This window comes from Crinia signifera, chromosome 2, assembly GCF_055691185.1.
Source record: "Crinia signifera chromosome 2, ASM5569118v1, whole genome shotgun sequence".
NCBI classification, from domain to species: domain Eukaryota; kingdom Metazoa; phylum Chordata; class Amphibia; order Anura; family Myobatrachidae; genus Crinia; species Crinia signifera.
In genome coordinates this window covers 4,576,585-4,603,964 of record NC_139218.1, presented here as the reverse complement: position 1 = coordinate 4,603,964, position 27,380 = coordinate 4,576,585, and the positions used below count along the sequence as shown (strand labels likewise).

At 54.0% G+C, this 27,380-nt stretch overlaps 1 protein-coding gene across 2 annotated transcripts in view; it reads right to left on the bottom strand.

Annotated features, from left to right (window-relative positions):
• Positions 1-27,380, bottom strand: part of MAN1A2 (mannosidase alpha class 1A member 2) — a 96,153-nt gene that overhangs the window by 34,340 nt on the left and 34,433 nt on the right. For both annotated transcript variants that reach the window (XM_083171469.1, XM_083171470.1), the window contains 4 exons: positions 21,819-22,074; positions 9,991-10,087; positions 4,608-4,726; positions 4,376-4,456 (listed from right to left, as the gene is read on the bottom strand). In XM_083171469.1, coding sequence (XP_083027595.1) covers positions 4,376-4,456; positions 4,608-4,726; positions 9,991-10,087; positions 21,819-22,074 — 553 coding nt within the window. The remainder of the gene's footprint in view (positions 1-4,375; positions 4,457-4,607; positions 4,727-9,990; positions 10,088-21,818; positions 22,075-27,380) is intronic.

Genomic DNA, 27,380 nt, shown 5'->3' with positions numbered 1-27,380 from the left:
TACACTGATCACTGTATGGTAACATCACCAGGGGTAATACATACACCTGTACTACACCTGATGTATAGTGTAATACAGTCTGCTCCCTGTATACACCCCTGTGTCTCCTGTGTCACAGTCACCGGCCATACACTGATCACTGTATGGTAACATCACCAGGGGTAATACACACACCTGTACTACACCTGATGTATAGTGTAATACGGTCTGCTCCCTGTATACACCCCTGTGTCTCCTGTGTCACAGTCACTGACCATACACTGATCACTGTATAACATCACCAGGGGTAATACACACACCTGTACTACACCTGGTGTATAGTGTAATACAGTCTGCTCCCTGTATTCACCCCTGTGTCTCCTGTGTCACAGTCACCGGCCATACACTGATCACTGTATGGTAACATCACCAGGGGTAATACACACACCTGTACTACACCTGATGTATAGTGTAATATAGTCTGCTCCCTGTATACACCCCTGTGTCTCCTGTGTCACAGTCACCGGCCATACACTGATCACTGTGTAACATCACCAGGGGTAATACACACACCTGTACTACACCTGATGTATAGTGTAATATAGTCTGCTCCCTGTATACACCCCTGTGTCTCCTGTGTCACAGTCACCGGCCATACACTGATCACTGTATGTAACATCACCAGGGGTAATACACACACCTGTACTACACCTGATGTATAGTGTAATACAGTCTGCTCCCTGTATACACCCCTGTGTCTCCTGTGTCACAGTCACTGGCCATACACTGATCACTGTATAACATCACCAGGGGTAATACACACACCTGTACTACACCTGATGTATAGTGTAATACAGTCTGCTCCCTGTATACACCCCTGTGTCTCCTGTGTCACAGTCACCGGCCATACACTGATCACTGTATGTAACATCACCAGGGGTAATACACACACCTGTACTACACCTGATGTATAGTGTAATACAGTCTGCTCCCTGTATACGCCCCTGTGTCTCCTGTGTCACAGTCACCGGCCATACACTGATCACTGTATGTAACATCACCAGGGGTAATACATACACCTGTACTACACCTGATGTATAGTGTAATACAGTCTGCTCCCTGTATACACCGCTGTGTCTCCTGTGTCACAGTCACCGGCCATACACTGATCACTGTATAACATCACCAGGGGTAATACACACACCTGTACTACACCTGATGTATAGTGTAATACAGTCTGCTCCCTGTATACACCCCTGTGTCTCCTGTGTCACAGTCACCGGCCATACACTGATCACTGTACGGTAACATCACCAGGGGTAATACACACACCTGTACTACACCTGATGTATAGTGTAATACAGTCTGCTCCCTGAATACACCCCTGTGTCTCAGTCACCGGCCATACACTGATCACTGTATGGTAACATCACCAGGGGTAATACACACACCTGTACTACACCTGATGTATAGTGTAATACAGTCTGCTCCCTGTATACACCCCTGTGTCTCCTGTGTCACAGTCACCGGCCATACACTGATCACTGTATAACATCACCAGGGGTAATACACACACCTGTACTACACCTGGTGTATAGTGTAATACAGTCTGCTCCCTGTATACACCCCTGTGTCTCCAGTGTCACAGTCACCGGCCATACACTGATCACTGTATGGTAACATCACCAGGGGTAATACACACACCTGTACTACACCTGATGTATAGTGTAATACAGTCTGCTCCCTGTATACACCCCTGTGTCTCCTGTGTCACAGTCACCGGCCATACACTGATCACTGTACGGTAACATCACCAGGGGTAATACACACACCTGTACTACACCTGATGTATAGTGTAATACAGTCTGCTCCCTGTATACACCCCTGTGTCTCCTGTGTCACAGTCACCGGCCATACACTGATCACTGTATGGTAACATCACCAGGGGTAATACACACACCTGTACTACACCTGATGTATAGTGTAATACAGTCTGCTCCGTGTATACACCCCTGTGTCTCCTGTGTCACAGTCACCGGCCATACACTGATCACTGTATAACATCACCAGGGGTAATACACACACCTGTACTACACCTGATGTATAGTGTAATACAGTCTGCTCTCTGTATACACCCCTGTGTCTCCTGTGTCACAGTCACCGGCCATACACTGATCACTGTATGGTAACATCACCAGGGGTAATACACACACCTGTACTACACCTGATGTATAGTGTAATACAGTCTGCTCCCTGAATACACCCCTGTGTCTCAGTCACCGGCCATACACTGATCACTGTATGGTAACATCACCAGGGGTAATACACACACCTGTACTACACCTGATGTATAGTGTAATACAGTCTGCTCCCTGTATACACCCCTGGGTCTCCTGTGTCACAGTCACCGGCCATACACTGATCACTGTATAACATCACCAGGGGTAATACACACACCTGTACTACACCTGGTGTATAGTGTAATACAGTCTGCTCCCTGTATACACCCCTGTGTCTCCAGTGTCACAGTCACCGGCCATACACTGATCACTGTATGGTAACATCACCAGGGGTAATACACACACCTGTACTACACCTGATGTATAGTGTAATACAGTCTGCTCCCTGTATACACCCCTGTGTCTCCTGTGTCACAGTCACCGGCCATACACTGATCACTGTACGGTAACATCACCAGGGGTAATACACACACCTGTACTACACCTGATGTATAGTGTAATACAGTCTGCTCCCTGTATACACCCCTGTGTCTCCTGTGTCACAGTCACCGGCCATACACTGATCACTGTATGGTAACATCACCAGGGGTAATACACACACCTGTACTACACCTGATGTATAGTGTAATACAGTCTGCTCCGTGTATACACCCCTGTGTCACAGTCACCGGCCATACACTGATCACTGTATAACATCACCAGGGGTAATACACACACCTGTACTACACCTGATGTATAGTGTAATACAGTCTGCTCTCTGTATACACCCCTGTGTCTCCTGTGTCACAGTCACCGGCCATACACTGATCACTGTATGGTAACATCACCAGGGGTAATACACACACCTGTACTACACCTGGTGTATAGTGTAATACAGTCTGCTCCCTGTATACACCCCTGTGTCTCCTGTGTCACAGTCACCGGCCATACACTGATCACTGTATGGTACCATCACCAGGGGTAATACACACACCTGTACTACACCTGATGTATAGTGTAATACAGTCTGCTCCGTGTATACACCCCTGTGTCTCCTGTGTCACAGTCACCGGCCATACACTGATCACTGTATGGTAACATCACCAGGGGTAATACACACACCTGTACTACACCTGGTGTATAGTGTAATACAGTCTGCTCCCTGTATACACCCCTGTGTCTCCTGTGTCACAGTCACCGGCCATACACTGATCACTGTATAACATCACCAGGGGTAATACACACACCTGTACTACACCTGATGTATAGTGTAATACAGTCTACTCCCTGTATACACCCCTGTGTCTCCTGTGTCACAGTCACCGGCCATACACTGATCACTGTATAACATCACCAGGGGTAATACACACACCTGTACTACACCTGATGTATAGTGTAATACAGTCTGCTCCCTGTATACACCCCTGTGTCTCCTGTGTCACAGTCACCGGCCATACACTGATCACTGTATGGTAACATCACCAGGGGTAATACACACACCTGTACTACACCTGATGTATAGTGTAATACAGTCTGCTCCCTGTATACACCCCTGTGTCTCCTGTGTCACAGTCACTGACCATACACTGATCACTGTATAACATCACCAGGGGTAATACACACACCTGTACTACACCTGATGTATAGTGTAATACAGTCTGCTCCCTGTATACACCCCTGTGTCTCCTGTGTCACAGTCACCGGCCATACACTGATCACTGTATAACATCACCAGGGGTAATACACACACCTGTACTACACCTGATGTATAGTGTAATACAGTCTGCTCCCTGTATACACCCCTGTGTCACAGTCACCGGCCATACACTGATCACTGTATAACATCACCAGGGGTAATACACACACCTGTACTACACCTGATGTATAGTGTAATACAGTCTGCTTCCTGTATACACCCCTTTGTCTCCTGTGTCACAGTCACCGGCCATACACTGATCACTGTATGGTAACATCACCAGGGGTAATACACACACCTGTACTACACCTGATGTATAGTGTAATACAGTCTGCTCCCTGTATACACCCCTGTGTCACAGTCACCGGCCATACACTGATGTATGGTAACATCACCAGGGGTAATACACACACCTGTACTACATACACCCCTGTGTCTCCTGTGCCTCAGGCGAGTGATTTGGCCTCATTCAGGCTCTTACCTCCTGTCCGGACAAGTAGAATGCCGCCAGCAGACCACCGATGAAGCGAATGTTCACCTCAAACACGGACACCTCGGAATTCTGCGAGCCAATGAGAGACATGTATGAGAACACAGGTATACGAGACACTACAGAGCCCCCCCGTAAGGGGTCTGCAGGACCACCAGACCCCGTCACCTATGACAGGGATGGTATGGCAGTCATATAGGTTACTTCTCGGGGTCACACTCACCACACCGAAGTCCAGGTTGTTCTGCACCCACTCCTGTCCGTCACGGAACTCATCCAGAAGACCCATAATATACAGGGTGTCCAAAGCGTCCACAATGGTGGCCCCCATCTGTGAGTTTCCTGGGAACAGAGACGTTTCATAGTGACATAAGGAATCATGTACGGCTGTGCACATAAGTGTAGCGGTTACACCTGGCAGTGCCAGCAAGCTGGGGCCCCAGGATATCAGTCCTCTCACACAATGTGCCAGGGAACCCAAACACAGGAGAAAGCAAATGTTGTAGTAGTGTGTGCAACCACAAGGGGCAGTGTAGCCCAGTCTGCAGGGGGCTGGTTCCCCACAACAGGCAGGAACTGGGTGATCTGCTGTCGGGAAGGTTACAGTGTCCAGCAGATTGTAGTAGTGTGTGGAACCACAAGGGGCAGCGTAGCCCAGTCTGCAGGGGGCTGGCTCCCCACAACAGGCAGGAACTGAGTGATCTGCTGACGGGGAGGTTACAGTGTCCAGCAGATTGTAGTAGTGTGTGCAACCACAAGGGGCAGCGTAGCCTAGTCTGCAGGGGGCTGGTTCCCCACAACAGGCAGGAACTGGGTGATCTGCTGACGGGGAGGTTACAGTGTCCAGCAGATTGTAGTAGTGTGTGCAACCACAAGGGGCAGCGTAGCCCAGTCTGCAGGGGGCTGGTTCCCCACAACAGGCAGGAGGTAACAGTGTCCAGCAGATTGTAGTAGTGTGTGCAACCACAAGGGGCAGCGTAGCCCAGTCTGCAGGTGGCTGGTTCTCCACAACAGGCAGGAGGTAACAGTGTCCAGCAGATTGTAGTAGTGTGTGCAACCACAAGGGGCAGCGTAGCCAAGTCTGCAGGTGGCTGGTTCTCCACAACAGGCAGGAGGTAACAGTGTCCAGCAGATTGTAGTAGTGTGTGCAACCACAAGGGGCAGCGTAGCCAAGTCTGCAGGGGGCTGGTTCCCCACAACAGGCAGGAACTGAGTGATCTGCTGACGGGGAGGTTATAGTGTCCAGCAGATTGTAGTAGTGTGTGCAACCACAAGGGGCAGCGCAGCCAAGTCTGCAGGGGGCTGGTTCCCCACAACAGGCAGGAACTGGGTGATCTGCTGACGGGGAGGTTATAGTGTCCAGCAGATTGTAGTAGTGTGTGCAACCACAAGGGGCAGCGTAGCCCAGTCTGCAGGTGGCTGGTTCTCAACAACAGGCAGGAGGTAACAGTGTCCAGCAGATTGTAGTAGTGTGTGCAACCACAAGGGGCAGCGTAGCCCAGTCTGCAGGGGGCTGGTTCCCCACAACAGGCAGGAACTGAGTGATCTGCTGACGGGGAGGTTACAGTGTCCAGCAGATTGTAGTAGTGTGTGCAACCACAAGGGGCAGCGTAGCCCAGTCTGCAGGTGGCTGGTTCTCAACAACAGGCAGGAACTGAGTGATCTGCTGACGGGGAGGTAACAGTGTCCAGCAGATTGTAGTAGTGTGTGCAACCACAAGGGGCAGCGTAGCCCAGTCTGCAGGTGGCTGGTTCTCAACAACAGGCAGGAACTGAGTGATCTGCTGACGGGGAGGTAACAGTGTCCAGCAGATTGTAGTAGTGTGTGCAACCACAAGGGGCAGCGTAGCCCAGTCTGCAGGTGGCTGGTTCTCAACAACAGGCAGGAGGTAACAGTGTCCAGCAGATTGTAGTAGTGAGTGCAACCACAAGGGGCAGCGTAGCCCAGGCTGCAAGGGGGCTGGTTCCCCACAACAGGCAGGAACTGAGTGATCTGCTGTCGGGAAGGTTAAAGTGTCCAGCAGATTGTAGTAGTGTGTGCAACCACAAGGGGCAGCGTAGCCTAGTCTGCAGGGGGCTGGTTCCCCACAACAGGCAGGAACTGAGTGATCTGCTGACGGGGAGGTTACAGTGTCCAGCAGATTGTAGTAGTGTGTGCAACCACAAGGGGCAGCGTAGCCCAGGCTGCAGGGGGCTGGTTCCCCACAACAGGCAGGAACTGAGTGACCTGCTGACGGGGAGGTAACAGTGTCCAGCAGATTGTAGTAGTGTGTGCAACCACAAGGGGCAGCGTAGCCCAGTCTGCAGGTGGCTGGTTCTCAACAACAGGCAGGAGGTAACAGTGTCCAGCAGATTGTAGTAGTGTGTGCAACCACAAGGGGCAGCGTAGCCTAGTCTGCAGGGGGCTGGTTCCCCACAACAGGCAGGAACTGGGTGATCTGCTGACGGGGAGGTTACAGTGTCCAGCAGATTGTAGTAGTGTGTGCAACCACAAGGGGCAGCGTAGCCCAGTCTGCAGGGGGCTGGTTCCCCACAACAGGCAGGAGGTAACAGTGTCCAGCAGATTGTAGTAGTGTGTGCAACCACAAGGGGCAGCGTAGCCAAGTCTGCAGGGGGCTGGTTCCCCACAACAGGCAGGAACTGAGTGATCTGCTGTCGGGAAGGTTACAGTGTCCAGCAGATTGTAGTAGTGTGTGGAACCACAAGGGGCAGCGTAGCCCAGTCTGCAGGGGGCTGGTTCCCCACAACAGGCAGGAGGTAACAGTGTCCAGCAGATTGTAGTAGTGTGTGTAACCACAAGGGGCAGCGTAGCCCAGTCTGCAGGGGGCTGGTTCCCCACAACAGGCAGGAACTGAGTGATCTGCTGACGGGGAGGTTATAGTGTCCAGCAGATTGTAGTAGTGTGTGCAACCACAAGGGGCAGCGCAGCCAAGTCTGCAGGGGGCTGGTTCCCCACAACAGGCAGGAACTGGGTGATCTGCTGACGGGGAGGTTATAGTGTCCAGCAGATTGTAGTAGTGTGTGCAACCACAAGGGGCAGCGTAGCCCAGTCTGCAGGTGGCTGGTTCTCAACAACAGGCAGGAGGTAACAGTGTCCAGCAGATTGTAGTAGTGTGTGCAACCACAAGGGGCAGCGTAGCCCAGTCTGCAGGGGGCTGGTTCCCCACAACAGGCAGGAACTGAGTGATCTGCTGACGGGGAGGTTACAGTGTCCAGCAGATTGTAGTAGTGTGTGCAACCACAAGGGGCAGCGTAGCCCAGTCTGCAGGTGGCTGGTTCTCAACAACAGGCAGGAACTGAGTGATCTGCTGACGGGGAGGTAACAGTGTCCAGCAGATTGTAGTAGTGTGTGCAACCACAAGGGGCAGCGTAGCCCAGTCTGCAGGTGGCTGGTTTTTAACAACAGGCAGGAACTGAGTGATCTGCTGACGGGGAGGTAACAGTGTCCAGCAGATTGTAGTAGTGTGTGCAACCACAAGGGGCAGCGTAGCCCAGTCTGCAGGTGGCTGGTTCTCAACAACAGGCAGGAGGTAACAGTGTCCAGCAGATTGTAGTAGTGAGTGCAACCACAAGGGGCAGCGTAGCCCAGGCTGCAAGGGGGCTGGTTCCCCACAACAGGCAGGAACTGAGTGATCTGCTGACGGGAAGGTTACAGTGTCCAGCAGATTGTAGTAGTGTGTGCAACCACAAGGGGCAGCGTAGCCCAGGCTGCAAGGGGGCTGGTTCCCCACAACAGGCAGGAACTGAGTGATCTGCTGACGGGGAGGTTACAGTGTCCAGCAGATTGTAGTAGTGAGTGCAACCACAAGGGGCAGCGTAGCCCAGTCTGCAGGGGGCTGGTTCCCCACAACAGGCAGGAACTGAGTGATCTGCTGTCGGGAAGGTTAAAGTGTCCAGCAGATTGTAGTAGTGTGTGCAACCACAAGGGGCAGCGTAGCCTAGTCTGCAGGGGGCTGGTTCCCCACAACAGGCAGGAACTGGGTGATCTGCTGACGGGGAGGTTATAGTGTCCAGCAGATTGTAGTAGTGTGTGCAACCACAAGGGGCAGCGTAGCCCAGGCTGCAGGGGGCTGGTTCTCCACAACAGGCAGGAAGTAACAGTGTCCAGCAGATTGTAGTAGTGTGTGCAACCACAAGGGGCAGCGTAGCCCAGTCTGCAGGTGGCTGGTTTTTAACAACAGGCAGGAACTGAGTGATCTGCTAAAGGGAAGGTTACAGTGTCCAGCAGATTGTAGTAGTGTGTGCAACCACAAGGGGCAGCGTAGCCCAGGCTGCAGGGGGCTGGTTCCCCACAACAAGCAGGAACTGAGTGATCTGCTGACGGGGAGGTTACAGTGTCCAGCAGATTGTAGTAGTGTGTGCAATCACAAGGGGCAGCGTAGCCCAGGCTGCAGGGGGCTGGTTCCCCACAACAGGCAGGAACTGAGTGACCTGCTGACGGGGAGGTAACAGTGTCCAGCAGATTGTAGTAGTGTGTGCAACCACAAGGGGCAGCGTAGCCCAGTCTGCAGGTGGCTGGTTCTCAACAACAGGCAGGAGGTAACAGTGTCCAGCAGATTGTAGTAGTGTGTGCAACCACAAGGGGCAGCGTAGCCCAGTCTGCAGGGGGCTGGTTCCCCACAACAGGCAGGAACTGGGTGATCTGCTGACGGGGAGGTAACAGTGTCCAGCAGATTGTAGTAGTGTGTGGAACCACAAGGGGCAGCGTAGCCCAGTCTGCAGGGGGCTGGTTCCCCACAACAGGCAGGAACTGAGTGATCTGCTGATGGGGAGGTTACAGTGTCCAGCAGATTGTAGTAGTGTGTGCAACCACAAGGGGCAGCGTAGCCCAGGCTGCAGGGGGCTGGTTCCCCACAACAGGCAGGAACTGAGTGATCTGCTGACGGGGAGGTTACAGTGTCCAGCAGATTGTAGTATTAGAAAGGTTTTCTGCATGCGGAAAAGTCAGGATGCTGCTGGCATTATAACAGTGGACTTATAACCTGTAGGCCAAACCCATCTCAGGTCTCACCCATCACAGCCTGACCCTCCTATCCGCAGCCTGACCCTCCTATCCGCAGCCTGACCCTAACCCACCCTCCCTGCAGCCTGACCCACTCTCCTATCCGCAGCCTGACCCTAACCCTCCCCGCGGCCTGACCCTCCCTCCCTGCTGCCTGACCCTAACCCTCCCCGCGGCCTGACCCTCCCTCCCTGCTGCCTGACCCTCCTATCCGCAGCCTGACCCTCCTATCCGCAGCCTGACCCTCCCTCCTATCCGCAGCCTGACCCTAACCCTCCCCGCGGCCTGACACGAACCCTCCCTCCCTGCAGCCTTACACACCTACCGGCAGCCTGACCCAAACCCTCTCTGCTAGTGCCTAACCCTAAACCTTCTTACCTCCGCCGCCTAAACCTAACCTCCTCAAGGAATTATGTAAACATTACCCAGAATCCCTGGCGTCAGCAGTAGCGCTGTATACAGCATGATTATGGGGACATTACCCAGAATCCCTGGTGGCAGCAGTAGCGCTGTATACAGCATGATTATGGGAACATTACCCAGAATCCCTGGCAGCAGCTCTTTATACTGAAATGTATGAGAAAGTAATAATCAAAAACTCTTACCAAATATATTGGTGGAGTGGCCCTTCCTTGCGATGGGTTTAAGCTCATTGTGGCCCCAGCCGTACTGTTTATAATTATCCCATGCATGCTTCATCATCTGCAAAAGAAAAACATCACAGTTATATGGTGCCACAGCCGTGCCTCTATGTCCTATAACAGACAAGGTGACACAGCAGTGCCGCTATATCCTATAACAGACAAGGTGCCACAGCCGTGCCGCTATGTCCTATAACAGACAAGGTGCCACAGCAGTGCCGCTATGTCCTATAACAGACAAGGTGCCACAGCAGTGCCGCTATATCCTATAACAGACAAGGAGACACAGCCGTGGAGCTATGTCCTATAACAGACAAGGTGCCACAGCAGTGCCGCTATGTCATATAACAGACAAGGTGCCACAGCCGTGCCGCTATGTCCTATAACAGACAAGGTGCCACAGCCGTGCCGCTATATCCTATAACAGACAAGGTGCCACAGCAGTGCTGCTATGTCCTATAACAGACAAGGTGCCACAGCCGTGCCGCTATGTCCTATAACAGACAAGGTGCCACAGCCGTGCCGCTATATCCTATAACAGACAAGGTGCCACAGCAGTGCCGCTATGTCCTATAACAGACAAGGTGCCACAGCCGTGCCGCTATGTCCTATAACAGACAAGGTGCCACAGCCGTGCCGCTATGTCCTATAACAGACAAGGTGCCATAGCCGTGCAGCTATGTCCTATAACAGACAAGGTGCCACAGCCGTGCCGCTATGTCCTATAACAGATAAGGTGCCATAGCCGTGCAGCTATGTCCTATAACAGACAAGGTGCCATAGCCGAGCCGCTATGTCCTATAACAGACAAGGTGCCATAGCCGTGCCGCTATGTCCTATAACAGACAAGGTGCCATAGCCGAGCCGCTATGTACTATAACAGACAAGGTGACACAGCCGAGCCGCTATGTCCTATAACAGACAAGGTGCCACAGCAGTGCCGCTATGTCCTATAACAGACAAGGTGCCACAGCAGTGCCGCTATATCCTATAACAGACAAGGTGCCACAGCAGTGCCGCTATGTCCTATAACAGACAAGGTGACACAGCCGTGCAGCTATGTCCTATAACAGACAAGTTGATACAGCCGTGCAGCTATGTCCTATAACAGACAAGGTGACACAGCCGTGCAGCTATGTCCTATAGCAGACAAGGCGATAATGCTGCTCCGCTATGTCCTATAGCAGACAAGGTGACACAGCCGTTCCGCTATGTCCTATAACAGACCAGGTGACACAGCCATGCCGCTATGTCCTATAACAGACAAGGTGACACAGCAGTGACGCTATGTCCTATAACAGACAAGGTGACACAGCCATGCCTCTATGTCCTATAACAGACAGGGTGACACAGCCATTCCGCTATGTCCTATAACAGACAAGGTGACACAGCCGTGCAGCTATGTCCTATAACAGACCAGGTGACACAGCAGTGCCACTATGTCCTATAACATACCAAGTGATACTGCCATGCCGCTATGTCCTATAACAAACAAGGTGACACAGCAGTGCCACTATGTCCTATAACAGACAGGGTGACACAGCCATGCCGCTATGTCCTATAACAGACAGGGTGACACAGCTGTGCAGCTATGTCCTATAACAGACCAGGTGACACAGCCATGGCGCTGTGTCCTATAACAGACAAGGTGACACAGCAGTGCCACTATGTCCTATAACATACCAAGTGATACTGCCATGCCGCTATGGAGATTATATCGGGCAGAGAGACATCTGCGCACATTGGTCTCTCCCGATGCAGAAGTGCGGCAGGAGAGAGCGCGTCTATGTGCTGGTGGCTGGTTACTTAGTGTAATGCGGAGGAGATTATATCATATAAACCCAGCAGGGAATATTATTCCATTAACTTTTAAAGGTTACAATTACTGCTGTTATTTAGTGTCTTGGTTACATGCAGATAATTGGATTGGGCTGATGAGAGATAGTCAGCATGAAGTGCTGTATAATTGGGGGCACACATACAGTACTCCTGTCCTACAGGGGCACTGGCTGGAAGGGTAAGGCATCTACTGAGTGCCAGCACTTGAGGCTCCGTGCCCTCTCTGATCTCCCGTCACAGGCGGCTAATGACAGGCAGCTGGCAGCAGCTACTGCAGACCTCCTGATGTGACTGAAGCATCATTAGGAAGAAAAGCTTTTAATTGCCATTAGACAGAGCTGTGAGTGGTTGGCACAGACACAAGATACTGGCACAGAGCGCAGCGGGGCAGGAGGAAATGCAGAGGTGAGGGCTGGCATGTAACACAGGAACCTGGGCATGGGATCTGCCCAATCAGTGACGGGAGTGATCCCCGCAGGGAGGCATGGGATCTGCCCAATCAGTGACGGGAGTGATCCCCACAGGGAGGCATAGGGATCTGCCCGATCAGTGACATGAGAGATCCCCACAGGGAGGCATATGGATCCCCCGATCAGTGACATGAGAGATCCCCACAGGGAGGCATAGGGATCTGCCCAATCAGTGACGGGAGTGATCCCCACAGGGAGGCATAGGGATCTGCCTGATCAGTGACGGGAGTGATCCCCACAGTAAGGCATAGGGATCCGCCCGATCAGTGACAGGAGTGATCCCCACAGGGAGGCATAGGGATCCGCCCGATCAGTGACAGGAGAGATCCCCACAGGGAGGCATAGGGATCTGCCTGATCAGTGACAGGAGAGATCCCCACAGGGAGGAATAGGGATCTGCCTGATCAGTGACAGGAGAGATCCCCACAGGGAGGCATAGGGATCTGCCCAATCAGTGACATGAGAGATCCCCACAGGGAGGCATAGGGATCTGCCCAATCAGTGACATGAGAGATCTCCACAGGGAGGCATATGGATCCCCCGATCAGTGACAGGAGAGATCCCCACAGGGAGGCATAGGGATCCGCCTGATCAGTGACATGAGAGATCCCCACAGGGAGGCATAGGGATCTGCCTGATCAGTGACATGAGAGATCCCCACAGGGAGGCATAGGGATCCGCCCGATCAGTGACATGAGAGATCCCCACAGGGAGGCATAGGGATCCCCCCGATCAGTGACATGAGAGATCCCCACAGGGAGGCATAGGGATCCCCCCGATCAGTGACAGGAGAGATCCCCACAGGGAGGCATAGGGATCCCCCGATCAGTGACAGGAGAGATCCCCACAGGGAGGCATAGGGATCCCCCGATCAGTGACAGGAGTGATCCCCACAGGGAGGCATAGGGATCTGCCCGATCAGTGACAGGAGAGATCCCCACAGGGAGGCATAGGGATCTGCCTGATCAGTGACATGAGAGATCCCCACAGGGAGGCATAGGGATCCCCCCGATCAGTGACATGAGAGATCCCCACAGGGAGGCATAGGGATCCCCCCGATCAGTGACAGGAGAGATCCCCACAGGGAGGCATAGGGATCCCCCGATCAGTGACAGGAGAGATCCCCACAGGGAGGCATAGGGATCCGACCGATCAGTGACAGGAGTGATCCCCACAGGGAGGCATAGGGATCCCCCGATCAGTGACAGGAGAGATCCCCACAGGGAGGCATAGGGATCCCCCGATCAGTGACAGGAGAGATCCCCACAGGGAGGCATAGGGATCCGACCGATCAGTGACAGGAGTGATCCCCACAGGGAGGCATAGGGATCCCCCGATCAGTGACAGGAGAGATCCCCACAGGGAGGCATAGGGATCCCCCCGATCAGTGACATGAGAGATCCCCACAGGGAGGCATAGGGATCCGCCTGATCAGTGACATGAGAGATCCCCACAGGGAGGCATAGGGATCTGCCTGATCAGTGACATGAGAGATCCCCACAGGGAGGCATATGGATCCCCCCGATCAGTGACAGGAGAGATCCCCACAGGGAGGCATAGGGATCCCACCGATCAGTGACAGGAGAGATCCCCACAGGGAGGCATAGGGATCCCCCCGATCAGTGACATGAGAGATCCCCACAGGGAGGCATAGGGATCCGCCTGATCAGTGACATGAGAGATCCCCACAGGGAGGCATAGGGATCTGCCTGATCAGTGACATGAGAGATCCCCACAGGGAGGCATATGGATCCCCCGATCAGTGACATGAGAGATCCCCACAGGGAGGCATAGGGATCTGCCCGATCAGTGACATGAGCGATCCCCACAGGGAGGCATAGGCATCCGCCCGATCAGAGACAGGAGTGATCCCCACAGGGAGGCATAGGGATCCCCCCGATCAGTGACAGGAGAGATCCCCACAGGGAGGCATAGGGATCCGCCTGATCAGTGACATGAGAGATCCCCACAGGGAGGCATAGGGATCCCCCCGATCAGTGACAGGAGAGATCCCCACAGGGAGGCATAGGGATCCCCCCGATCAGTGACAGGAGAGATCCCCACAGGGAGGCATAGGGATCCGACCGATCAGTGACAGGAGTGATCCCCACAGGGAGGCATAGGGATCTGCCCGATCAGTGACATGAGCGATCCCCACAGGGAGGCATAGGGATCCCCCCGATCAGTGACAGGAGAGATCCCCACAGGGAGGCATAGGGATCCCCCCAATCAGTGACGGGAGTGATCCCCACAGGGAGGCATAGGGATCTGCCCGATCAGTGACAGGAGAGATCCCCACAGGGAGGAATAGGGATCTGCCTGATCAGTGACAGGAGAGATCCCCACAGGGAGGCATAGGGATCTGCCTGATCAGTGACAGGAGTGATCCCCACAGGGAGGCATAGGGATCCCCCCGATCAGTGACAGGAGTGATCCCCACAGGGAGGCATAGGGATCCGCCAGATCAGTGACATGAGAGATCCCCACAGGGAGGCATAGGGATCCGCCCGATCAGTGACAGGAGTGATCCCCACAGGGAGGCATAGGGATCCGCCAGATCAGTGACAGGAGTGATCACCACAGGGAGGCATAGGGATCCGCCAGATCAGTGACAGGAGTGATCACCACAGGGAGGCATAGGGATCCGCCAGATCAGTGACAGGAGTGATCACCACAGGGAGGCATAGGGATCCGCCAGATCAGTGACAGGAGAGATCCCCACAGGGAGGAATAGGGATCCGCCGATCAGTGACAGGAGAGATCCCCACAGGGAGGCATAGGGATCCGCCCGATCAGTGACATGAGAGATCCCCACAGGGAGGCATAGGGATCCCCCCGATCAGTGACAGGAGTGATCCCCACAGGGAGGCATAGGGATCCGCCCGATCAGTGACAGGAGAGATCCCCACAGGGAGGCATAGGGATCCGCCAGATCAGTGACAGGAGTGATCACCACAGGGAGGCATGGGGATCTGCCCAATCAGTGACAGGAGAGATACCCACAGGGAGGCATAGGGATCTGCCCGATCAGTGACAGGAGAGATCCCCACAGGGAGGAATAGGGATCCGCCGATCAGTGACATGAGAGATCCCCACAGGGAGGCATAGGGATCTGCCCGATCAGTGACAGGAGAGATCCCCACAGGGAGGCATAGGGATCCGCCCGATCAGTGACAGGAGTGATCCCCACAGGGAGGCATAGGGATCCGCCCGATCAGTGACATGAGAGATCCCCACAGGGAGGCATAGGGATCCCCCCGATCAGTGACAGGAGTGATCCCCACAGGGAGGCATAGGGATCCGCCCGATCAGTGACAGGAGAGATCCCCACAGGGAGGCATAGGGATCCGCCAGATCAGTGACAGGAGTGATCACCACAGGGAGGCATGGGGATCTGCCCAATCAGTGACATGAGAGATCCCCACAGGGAGGCATAGGGATCCGCCCGATCAGTGACAGGAGAGATCCCCACAGGGAGGCATAGGGATCTGCCTGATTAGTGACAGGAGAGATCCCCACAGGGAGGCATAGGGATCTGCCTGATTAGTGACAGGAGAGATCCCCACAGGGAGGTATAGGGATCTGCCTGATCAGTGACAGGAGAGATACCCACAGGGAGGCATAGGGATCCCCCGATCAGTGACCGTAGTGATCACCACAGGGAGGCATAGGGATCCGCCCGATCAGTGACAGGGGAGATCCCCACAGGGAGGCATAGGGATCCGCCCGATCAGTGACATGAGAGATCCCCACAGGGAGGCATAGGCATCCGCCCGATCAGAGACAGGAGTGATCCCCACAGGGAGGCATAGGGATCCCCCCGATCAGTGACAGGAGAGATCCCCACAGGGAGGCATAGGGATCCCCCCAATCAGTGACGGGAGTGATCCCCACAGGGAGGCATAGGGATCTGCCCGATCAGTGACAGGAGAGATCCCCACAGGGAGGAATAGGGATCTGCCTGATCAGTGACAGGAGAGATCCCCACAGGGAGGCATAGGGATCTGCCCGATCAGTGACAGGAGAGATCCCCACAGGGAGGCATAGGGATCCGCCCGATCAGTGACAGGAGTGATCCCCACAGGGAGGCATAGGGATCCGCCCGATCAGTGACATGAGAGATCCCCACAGGGAGGCATAGGGATCTGCCTGATCAGTGACAGGAGTGATCCCCACAGGGAGGCATAGGGATCCCCCCGATCAGTGACAGGAGTGATCCCCACAGGGAGGCATAGGGATCCGCCCGATCAGTGACAGGAGTGATCCCCACAGGGAGGCATAGGGATCCGCCCGATCAGTGACATGAGAGATCCCCACAGGGAGGCATAGGGATCCGCCCGATCAGTGACAGCAGTGATCCCCACAGGGAGGCATAGGGATCCGCCAGATCAGTGACAGGAGTGATCACCACAGGGAGGCATAGGGATCTGCCCAATCAGTGACAGGAGAGATACCCACAGGGAGGCATAGGGATCCTCCGATCAGTGACATGAGAGATCCCCACAGGGATCCGCCCGATCAGTGACCGGAGTGATCCCCACAGGGAGGCATAGGGATCTGCCCAATCAGTGACAGGAGTGATCCCCACAGGGAGGCATATGGATCCCCCGATCAGTGACAGGAGAGATCCCCACAGGGAGGCATAGGGATCTGCCTGATTAGTGACAGGAGAGATCCCCACAGGGAGGCATAGGGATCTGCCTGATCAGTGACAGGAGAGATACCCACAGGGAGGCATAGGGATCCCCCGATCAGTGACCGTAGTGATCACCACAGGGAGGCATAGGGATCCGCCCGATCAGTGACAGGGGAGATCCCCACAGGGAGGCATAGGGATCCGCCCGATCAGTGACATGAGAGATCCCCACAGGGAGGCATAGGGATCTGCCCAATCAGTGACAGGAGAGATCCCCACAGGGAGGCATGGGGATCTGCCCGATCAGTGACATGAGAGATCCCCACAGGGAGGCATAGGGATCTGCCCAATCAGTGACAGGAGTGATCACCACAGGGAGGCATAGGGATCTGCCCGATCAGTGACATGAGAGATCCCCACAGGGAGGCATAGGGATCTGCCCAATCAGTGACAAGAGTGATCACCACAGGGAGGCATAGGGATCCGCCAGATCAGTGACAGGAGAGATCCCCACAGGGAAGCATAGGGATCCGCCCGATCAGTGACAGGAGTGATCCCCACAGGGAGCATAAGGATCATCAGTCTCCAGTGGCAGCAAACCCATGGGTGTGGGTGGGGGATCAGTTATATGAGAGACTTTCGCATGGGGCGAGAAATCCCCACGATCAGTGATATAATATACCTGTAAGCACAATAGGCACCGCGGTTGTCCTATGTGGAGAGCACTGAATGGGCGGCTGGGCTGTGGTCCCTGCCGGTTACGGGGATGATCGTACATACATGACAGTGTGCTCCTGTCACAGTCATACAGGGATGGCGTACGTACATGACAGTGTGCTCCTGTCACAGTCATACGGGGATGATCGTACATACATGACAGTGTGCTCCTGTCACAGTCATACGGGGATGGCGTACGTACATGACAGTGTGCTCCTGTCAGAGTCATACAGGGATGGCGTACGTACATGACAGTGTGCTCCTGTCACAGTCATACGGGGATGATCGTACATACATGACAGTGTGCTCCTGTCACAGTCATACGGGGATGGCGTACATACATGACAGTGTGCTCCTGTCACAGTCATACGGGGATGGCGTACATACATGACAGTGTGCTCCTGTCACAGTCATACAGGGATGGCGTACATACATGACAGTGTGCTCCTGTCACAGTCATACAGGGATGATCGTACATACATGACAGTGTGCTCCTGTCACAGTCATACGGGGATGATCGTACATACATGACAGTGTGCTCCTGTCACAGTCATACGGGGATGGCGTACGTACATGACAGTGTGCTCCTGTCACAGTCATACGGGGATGGCGTACATACATGACAGTGTGCTCCTGTCACAGTCATACAGGGATGGCGTACGTACATGACAGTGTGCTCCTGTCACAGTCATACAGGGATGGCGTACATACATGACAGTGTGCTCCTGTCACAGTCATACAGGGATGGCGTACGTACATGACAGTGTGCTCCTGTCACAGTCATACAGGGATGGCGTACATACATGACAGTGTGCTCCTGTCACAGTCATACGGGGATGGCGTACATACATGACAGTGTGCTCCTGTCACAGTCATACGGGGATGGCGTACGTACATGACAGTGTGCTCCTGTCACAGTCATACGGGGATGGCGTACATACATGACAGTGTGCTCCTGTCACAGTCATACAGGGATGGCGTACATACATGACAGTGTGCTCCTGTCACAGTCATACAGGGATGGCGTATATACATGACAGTGTGCTCCTGTCACAGTCATACAGGGATGGCGTACATACATGACAGTGTGCTCCTGTCACAGTCATACAGGGATGGCGTACATACATGACAGTGTGCTCCTGTCACAGTCATACAGGGATGGCGTACATACATGACAGTGTGCTCCTGTCACAGTCATACAGGGATGGCGTACGTACATGACAGTGTGCTCCTGTCACAGTCATACAGGGATGGCGTACGTACATGACAGTGTGCTCCTGTCACAGTCATACAGGGATGGCGTACGTACATGACAGTGTGCTCCTGTCACAGTCATACAGGGATGGCGTACATACATGACAGTGTGCTCCTGTCACAGTCATACAGGGATGGCGTACGTACATGACAGTGTGCTCCTGTCACAGTCATACGGGGATGGCGTACATACATGACAGTGTGCTCCTGTCACAGTCATACAGGGATGGCGTACATACATGACAGTGTGCTCCTGTCACAGTCATACGGGGATGGCGTACATACATGACAGTGTGCTCCTGTCACAGTCATACGGGGATGGCGTACGTACATGACAGTGTGCTCCTGTCACAGTCATACAGGGATGGCGTACATACATGACAGTGTGCTCCTGTCACAGTCATACAGGGATGGCGTACATACAGGACAGTGTGCTCCTGTCGCAGTCATACAGGGATGGCGTACATACATGACAGTGTGCTCCTGTCACAGTCATACAGGGATGGCGTACATACATGACAGTGTGCTCCTGTCACAGTCATACAGGGATGGCGTACATACATGACAGTGTGCTCCTGTCACAGTCATACAGGGATGGCGTACATACAGGACAGTGTGCTCCTGTCGCAGTCATACAGGGATGGCGTACATACATGACAGTGTGCTCCTGTCACAGTCATACAGAGATGGCGTACGTACATGACAGTGTGCTCCTGTCACAGTCATACGGGGATGGCGTACATACATGACAGTGTGCTCCTGTCACAGTCATACAGGGATGGCGTACATACATGACAGTGTGCTCCTGTCACAGTCATACGGGGATGGCGTACATACATGACAGTGTGCTCCTGTCACAGTCATACGGGGATGGCATACATACATGACAGTGTGCTCCTGTCACAGTCATACGGGGATGGCGTACATACATGACAGTGTGCTCCTGTCACAGTCATACAGGGATGGCGTACATACATGACAGTGTGCTCCTGTCACAGTCATACGGGGATGGCATACATACATGACAGTGTGCTCCTGTCACAGTCATACGGGGATGGCGTACATACATGACAGTGTGCTCCTGTCACAGTCATACAGGGATGGCGTACACACATGACAGTGTGCTCCTGTCACAGTCATACAGGGATGGCGTACACACATGACAGTGTGCTCCTGTCACAGTCATACAGGGATGGCGTACACACATGACAGTGTGCTCCTGTCACAGTAATACAGGGATGGCGTACGTACATGACAGTGTGCTCCTGTCACAGTCATACAGGGATGGCGTACACACATGACAGTGTGCTCCTGTCACAGTCATACAGGGATGGCGTACACACATGACAGTGTGCTCCTGTCACAGTCATACAGGGATGGCGTACATACATGACAGTGTGCTCCTGTCACAGTCATACAGGGATGGCGTACATACATGACAGTGTGCTCCTGTCACAGTCATACAGGGATGGCGTATATACATGACAGTGTGCTCCTGTCACAGTCATACAGGGATGGCGTACATACATGACAGTGTGCTCCTGTCACAGTCATACGGGGATGGCGTACACACATGACAGTGTGCTCCAGTCACAGTCATACAGGGATGGCGTACATACATGACAGTGTGCTCCTGTCACAGTCATACAGGGATGGCGTACATACATGACAGTGTGCTCCTGTCACAGTCATTCAGGGATGACGTACATACATGACAGTGTGCTTCTGTCATAGTCATACAGGGATGGCGTACATACATGACAGTGTGCTCCTGTCACAGTCATACAGGGATGGCGTACGTACATGACAGTGTGCTCCTGTCACAGTCATACAGGGATGGCGTACGTACATACATGACAGTGTGCTCCTGTCACAGTCATACAGGGATGGCGTACATACATGACAGTGTGCTCCTGTCACAGTCATACGGGGATGGCATACATACATGACAGTGTGCTCCTGTCACAGTCATATGGGGATGGCATACATACATGACAGTGTGCTCCAGTCACAGTCATACAGGGATGGCGTACATACATGACAGTGTGCTCCTGTCACAGTCATACAGGGATGGCGTACATACATGACAGTGTGCTCCTGTCACAGTCATACAGGGATGGCATACGTACATACATGACAGTGTGCTCCTGTCACAGTCATACAGGGATGGCGTACATACATGACAGTGTGCTCCTGTCACAGTCATACAGGGATGGCGTACGTACATGACAGTGTGCTCCTGTCACAGTCATACAGGGATGGCGTACACACATGACAGTGTGCTCCTGTCACAGTCATACAGGGATGATCGTACATACATGACAGTGTGCTCCTGTCACAGTCATACAGGGATGGCGTACACACATGACAGTGTGCTCCTGTCACAGTCATACGGGGATGATCGTACATACATGACAGTGTGCTCCTGTCACAGTCATACAGGGATGGCGTACATACATGACAGTGTGCTCCTGTCACAGTCATACAGGGATGGCGTACACACATGACAGTGTGCTCCTGTCACAGTCATACAGGGATGGCGTACACACATGACAGTGTGCTCCTGTCACAGTCATACGGGGATGGCATACATACATGACAGTGTGCTCCTGTCACAGTCATACGGGGATGGCATACATACATGACAGTGTGCTCCTGTCACAGTCATATGGGGATGGCGTACATACATGACAGTGTGCTCCTGTCACAGTCATACAGGGATGGCGTACATACATGACAGTGTGCTCCTGTCACAGTCATACAGGGATGGCGTACATACATGACAGTGTGCTCCTGTCACAGTCATACAGGGATGGCGTACATACATGACAGTGTGCTCCTGTCACAGTCATACAGGGATGGCGTACGTATCTCACCTCCTTGATTTTGTCCCTTTTCTCTCTGGTCTCGGGGTCCCCGGGGTCCCCACTCCTTAGCTCTGGCAGATTGGGGACTGGAGCCAGTGGCATGGGTTGGTTATCCTTCTTTTTACGTTCTTCCACCATCTTGTTCTTCTCCGTCTGGATCTCCGCCCTGATCTCATCCCGAGACTTCTTCAGCTTCTCCTTGGCCTCTTCCAGAGCGCGCTCGTGGTCCGCACGGATCTTGTTCCTCAGCTGCTCCTCCTCCTCCCTGTAAGACAGTAAAACATGGCACGGTCGGTATAGAGAGCGCGTTATACACAGCGTACGTCCTCTTACATACGGTACAAGGGGAGAAACACCCCGACTAGTAACACTCGGGGGCCGGATATAGAGGACATTCCGGGGAGAACACTGTAGTGTGGGATAGTAGAGGAGAACACTGTAGTGTGGGATAGTAGAGTAGAGGAGAACACTGTAGTGTGGGATAGTAGAGGAGAACACTGTATGGCAGTGATTTTCAACCTTTTTACCTTGTGGCACACTAAATAAGATTTTATAATTGCCAAGGCACACCATGGTCCCCACAGAAAAAAAAACAAAAAAAAAAAATATTGGCCCCCATATAAAAAAACAATAACACTGGTCCCCACAGGTAACAAAAATAAAATACATTGGCCTTTTACATGAAACGAAGAGACCAGTAAATAACAGTTGAACTGGTGGTGGCTGTAAACTGGTTTGGGCATCTCCAGATCTTGGGGCACTCGTGAGAACAACTCGTGAGGCTTCCCCATCCCTGCCCCTAGTACAGTACCATGGCTTCCCCATCCCTGCCCCCTAGTACAGTACCATGGCTTCCCCATCCCTGCCCATAGTAGTACAGTACCATGGCTTCCCCATCCCTGCCCATAGTACAGTACCATGGCTTCCCCATCCCTGCCCATAGTATAGTACCATGGCTTCCCCATCCCTGCCCATAGTACAGTACCATGGCTTCCCCATCCCTGCCCCATGTACAGTACCATGGCTTCCCCATCCGTGCCCCATGTACAGTACCATGGCTTCCCCATCCCTGCCCATAGTACAGTACTATGGCTTCCCCATCCCTGCCCCTAGTATAGTACCATGGCTTCCCCATCCCTGCCCATAGTACAGTACCATGGCTTCCCCATCCCTGCCCATAGTACAGTACCATGGCTTCCCCATCCCTGCCCATAGTACAGTACCATGGCTTCCCCATCCCTGCCCATAGTACAGTACCATGGCTTCCCCATCCCTGCCCATAGTACAGTACCATGGCTTCCCCATCCCTGCCCATAGTACAGTACTATGGCTTCCCCATCACTGCCCCTAGTATAGTACCATGGCTTCCCCATCCCTGCCCATAGTACAGTACCATGGCTTCCCCATCCCTGCCCATAGTACAGTACCATGACTTCCCCATCCCTGCCCCTAGTACAGTACTATGGCTTCCCCATCCCTGCCCCTAGTACAGTACCATGGCTTCCCCACCCCTGTCCCTAGTACAGTACCATGGCTTCCCCATCCCTGCCCCTAGTACAGTACCATGGCTTCCCCATCCCTGCCCATAGTACAGTACCATGGCTTCCCCATCACTGCCCCTAGTATAGTACCATGGCTTCCCCACCCCTGCCCATAGTACAGTACCATGGCTTCCCCATCCCTGCCCCTAGTACAGTACCATGGCTTCCCCATCCCTGCCCCTAGTACAGTACCATGGCTTCCCCATCCCTGCCCATAGTACAGTACCATGGCTTCCCCATCCCTGCCCCTAGTACAGTACCATGGCTTCCCCATCCCTGCCCCTAGTACAGTACCATGGCTTCCCCATCCCTGCCCCTAGTACAGTACCATGGCTTCCCCATCCCTGCCCCTAGTACAGTACCATCGCTTCCCCATCCCTGCCCCTAGTACAGTACCATGGCTTCCCCATTCCTGCCCCCAGTACAGTACCATGGCTTCCCCATCCCTGCCCCTAATACAGTACCATGGCTTCCCCATCCCTGCCCATAGTACAGTACCATGGCTTCCCCATCCCTGCCCCTAGTACAGTACCATGGCTTCCCCATCCCTGCCCCTAGTACAGTACCATGGCTTCCCCATCCCTGCCCCTAGTACAGTACCATCGCTTCCCCATCCCTGCCCCTAGTACAGTACCATGGCTTCCCCATCCCTGCCCCATGTACAGTACCATGGCTTCCCCATCCCTGCCCATAGTACAGTACCATGGCTTCCCCATTCCTGCCCCCAGTACAGTACCATGGCTTCCCCATCCCTGCCCCTAATACAGTACCATGGCTTCCCCATCCCTGCCCCTAGTACAGTACCATGGCTTCCCCATCCCTGCCCCATGTACAGTACCATGGCTTCCCCATACCTGCCCATAGTACAGTACCATGGCTTCCCCATTCCTGCCCCTAGTACAGTACCATGGCTTCCCCATCCCTGCCCCTAGTACAGTACCATGGCTTCCCCATCCCTGCCCCATGTACAGTACCATGGCTTCCCCATACGTGCCCATAGTACAGTACCATGGCTTCCCCATTCCTGCCCCTAGTACAGTACCATGGCTTCCCCATCCCTGCCCCTAGTACAGTATCATGGCTTCCCCATTCCTGCCCCAGTACAGTATCATGGCTTCCCCATCCCTGCCCCTAGTACAGTACCATGCCTTCCCCATCCCTGCCCATAGTACAGTACCATGGCTTCCCCATCCCTGCCCATAGTACAGTACCATGGCTTCCCCATCCCTGCCCATAGTACAGTACCATGGCTTCCCCATTCCTGCCCCCAGTACAGTACCATGGCTTTCCCATCCCTGCCCCTAGTACAGTATCATGGCTTCCCCATTCCTGCCCCCAGTACAGTACCATGGCTTCCCCATCCCTGCCCATAGTACAGTACCATGGCTTCCACATTCCTGCCCCCAGTACAGTACCATGGCTTCCCCATCCCTGCCCCCAGTACAGTACCATGGCTTCCCCATCCCTGCCCATAGTAGTACAGTACCATCGCTTCTCAATCCCTGCCCCTAGTACAGTACCATGGCTTCCCCATCCCTGCCCCATGTACAGTACCATGGCTTCCCCATCCCTGCCCATAGTACAGTACCATGGTTCCCTATTCCTGCCCCCAGTACAGTACCATGGCTTCCCCATCCCTGCCCCTAGTACAGTACCATGGCTTCCCTATCCCGGCCCCATGTACAGTATCTTGGCTTCCCCATCCCTGCCCCCAGTACAGTACCATGGCTTCCCCATCCCTGCCCCTAGTACAGTACCATGGCTTCCCCATTCCTGCCCCCAGTACAGTACCATGGCTTCCCCATTCCTGCCCCCAGTACAGTACCATGGCTTCCCCATCCCTGCCCCCAGTACAGTACCATGGCTTCCCCATCCCTGCCCCATGTACAGTACCATGGCTTCCCCATCCCTGCCCATAGTACAGTACCATGGTTCCCTATTCCTGCCCCCAGTACAGTACCATGGCTTCCCCATCCCTGCCCCTAGTACAGTACCATGGCTTCCCTATCCCGGCCCCATGTACAGTATCTTGGCTTCCCCATCCCTGCCCCCAGTACAGTACCATGGCTTCCCCATCCCTGCCCCTAATACAGTACCATGGCTTCCCCATCCCTGCCCCTAGTACAGTACCATGGCTTCCCCATCCCTGCCCCATGTACAGTACCATGGCTTCCCCATACCTGCCCATAGTACAGTACCATGGCTTCCCCATTCCTGCCCCTAGTACAGTACCATGGCTTCCCCATCCCTGCCCCTAGTACAGTACCATGGCTTCCCCATCCCTGCCCCATGTACAGTACCATGGCTTCCCCATACGTGCCCATAGTACAGTACCATGGCTTCCCCATTCCTGCCCCTAGTACAGTACCATGGCTTCCCCATCCCTGCCCCTAGTACAGTATCATGGCTTCCCCATTCCTGCCCCAGTACAGTATCATGGCTTCCCCATCCCTGCCCCTAGTACAGTACCATGCCTTCCCCATCCCTGCCCATAGTACAGTACCATGGCTTCCCCATCCCTGCCCATAGTACAGTACCATGGCTTCCCCATCCCTGCCCATAGTACAGTACCATGGCTTCCCCATTCCTGCCCCCAGTACAGTACCATGGCTTTCCCATCCCTGCCCCTAGTACAGTATCATGGCTTCCCCATTCCTGCCCCCAGTACAGTACCATGGCTTCCCCATCCCTGCCCATAGTACAGTACCATGGCTTCCACATTCCTGCCCCCAGTACAGTACCATGGCTTCCCCATCCCTGCCCCCAGTACAGTACCATGGCTTCCCCATCCCTGCCCATAGTAGTACAGTACCATCGCTTCTCAATCCCTGCCCCTAGTACAGTACCATGGCTTCCCCATCCCTGCCCCATGTACAGTACCATGGCTTCCCCATCCCTGCCCATAGTACAGTACCATGGTTCCCTATTCCTGCCCCCAGTACAGTACCATGGCTTCCCCATCCCTGCCCCTAGTACAGTACCATGGCTTCCCTATCCCGGCCCCATGTACAGTATCTTGGCTTCCCCATCCCTGCCCCCAGTACAGTACCATGGCTTCCCCATCCCTGCCCCTAGTACAGTACCATGGCTTCCCCATTCCTGCCCCCAGTACAGTACCATGGCTTCCCCATTCCTGCCCCCAGTACAGTACCATGGCTTCCCCATCCCTGCCCCCAGTACAGTACCATGGCTTCCCCATCCCTGCCCCCAGTACAGTACCATGGCTTCCCCATCCCTGCCCCCAGTACAGTACCATGGCTTCCCCATCCCTGCCCCTAGTACAGTACCATGGCTTCCCCATCCCTGCCCCTAGTACAGTACCATGCCTTCCCCATCCCTGCCCCATGTACAGTACCATGGCTTCCCCATCCCTGCCCCTAGTACAGTACCATGGCTTCCCCATCCCTGCCCCATGTACAGTACCATGGCTTCCCAATCCTTGCCCATAGTAATACAGTACCATTGCTTCTCAATCCCTGCCCCTATTACAGTACCATGGCTTCCCCATCCCTGCCCCATGTACAGTACCATGGCTTCCCCATCCCTGCCCATAGCACAGTACCATGGCTTCCCCATTCCTGCCCCCAGTACAGTACCATGGCTTCCCCATCCCTGCCCCTAGTACAGTACCATGGCTTCCCCATCCCTGCCCATAGTAGTACAGTACCATCGCTTCTCAATCCCTGCCCCTAGTACAGTACCATGGCTTCCCCATCCCTACCCCATGTACAGTACCATGGCTTACCCATCCCTGCCCATAGTACAGTACCATGGCTTCCCCATTCCTGCCCCCAGTACAGTACCATGGCTTCCCTGCCCCTAGTACAGTACCATGGCTTCCCCATCCCTGCCCCTAGTACAGTATCATGGCTTCCCCATTCCTGCCCCCAGTACAGTACCATGGCTTCCCCATCCCTGCCCGTAGTACAGTACCATGGCTTCCCCATTCCTGCCCCCAGTACAGTACCATGGCTTCCCCATCCCTGCCCCTAGTACAGTACCATGGCTTCCCCATCCCTGCCCATAGTGG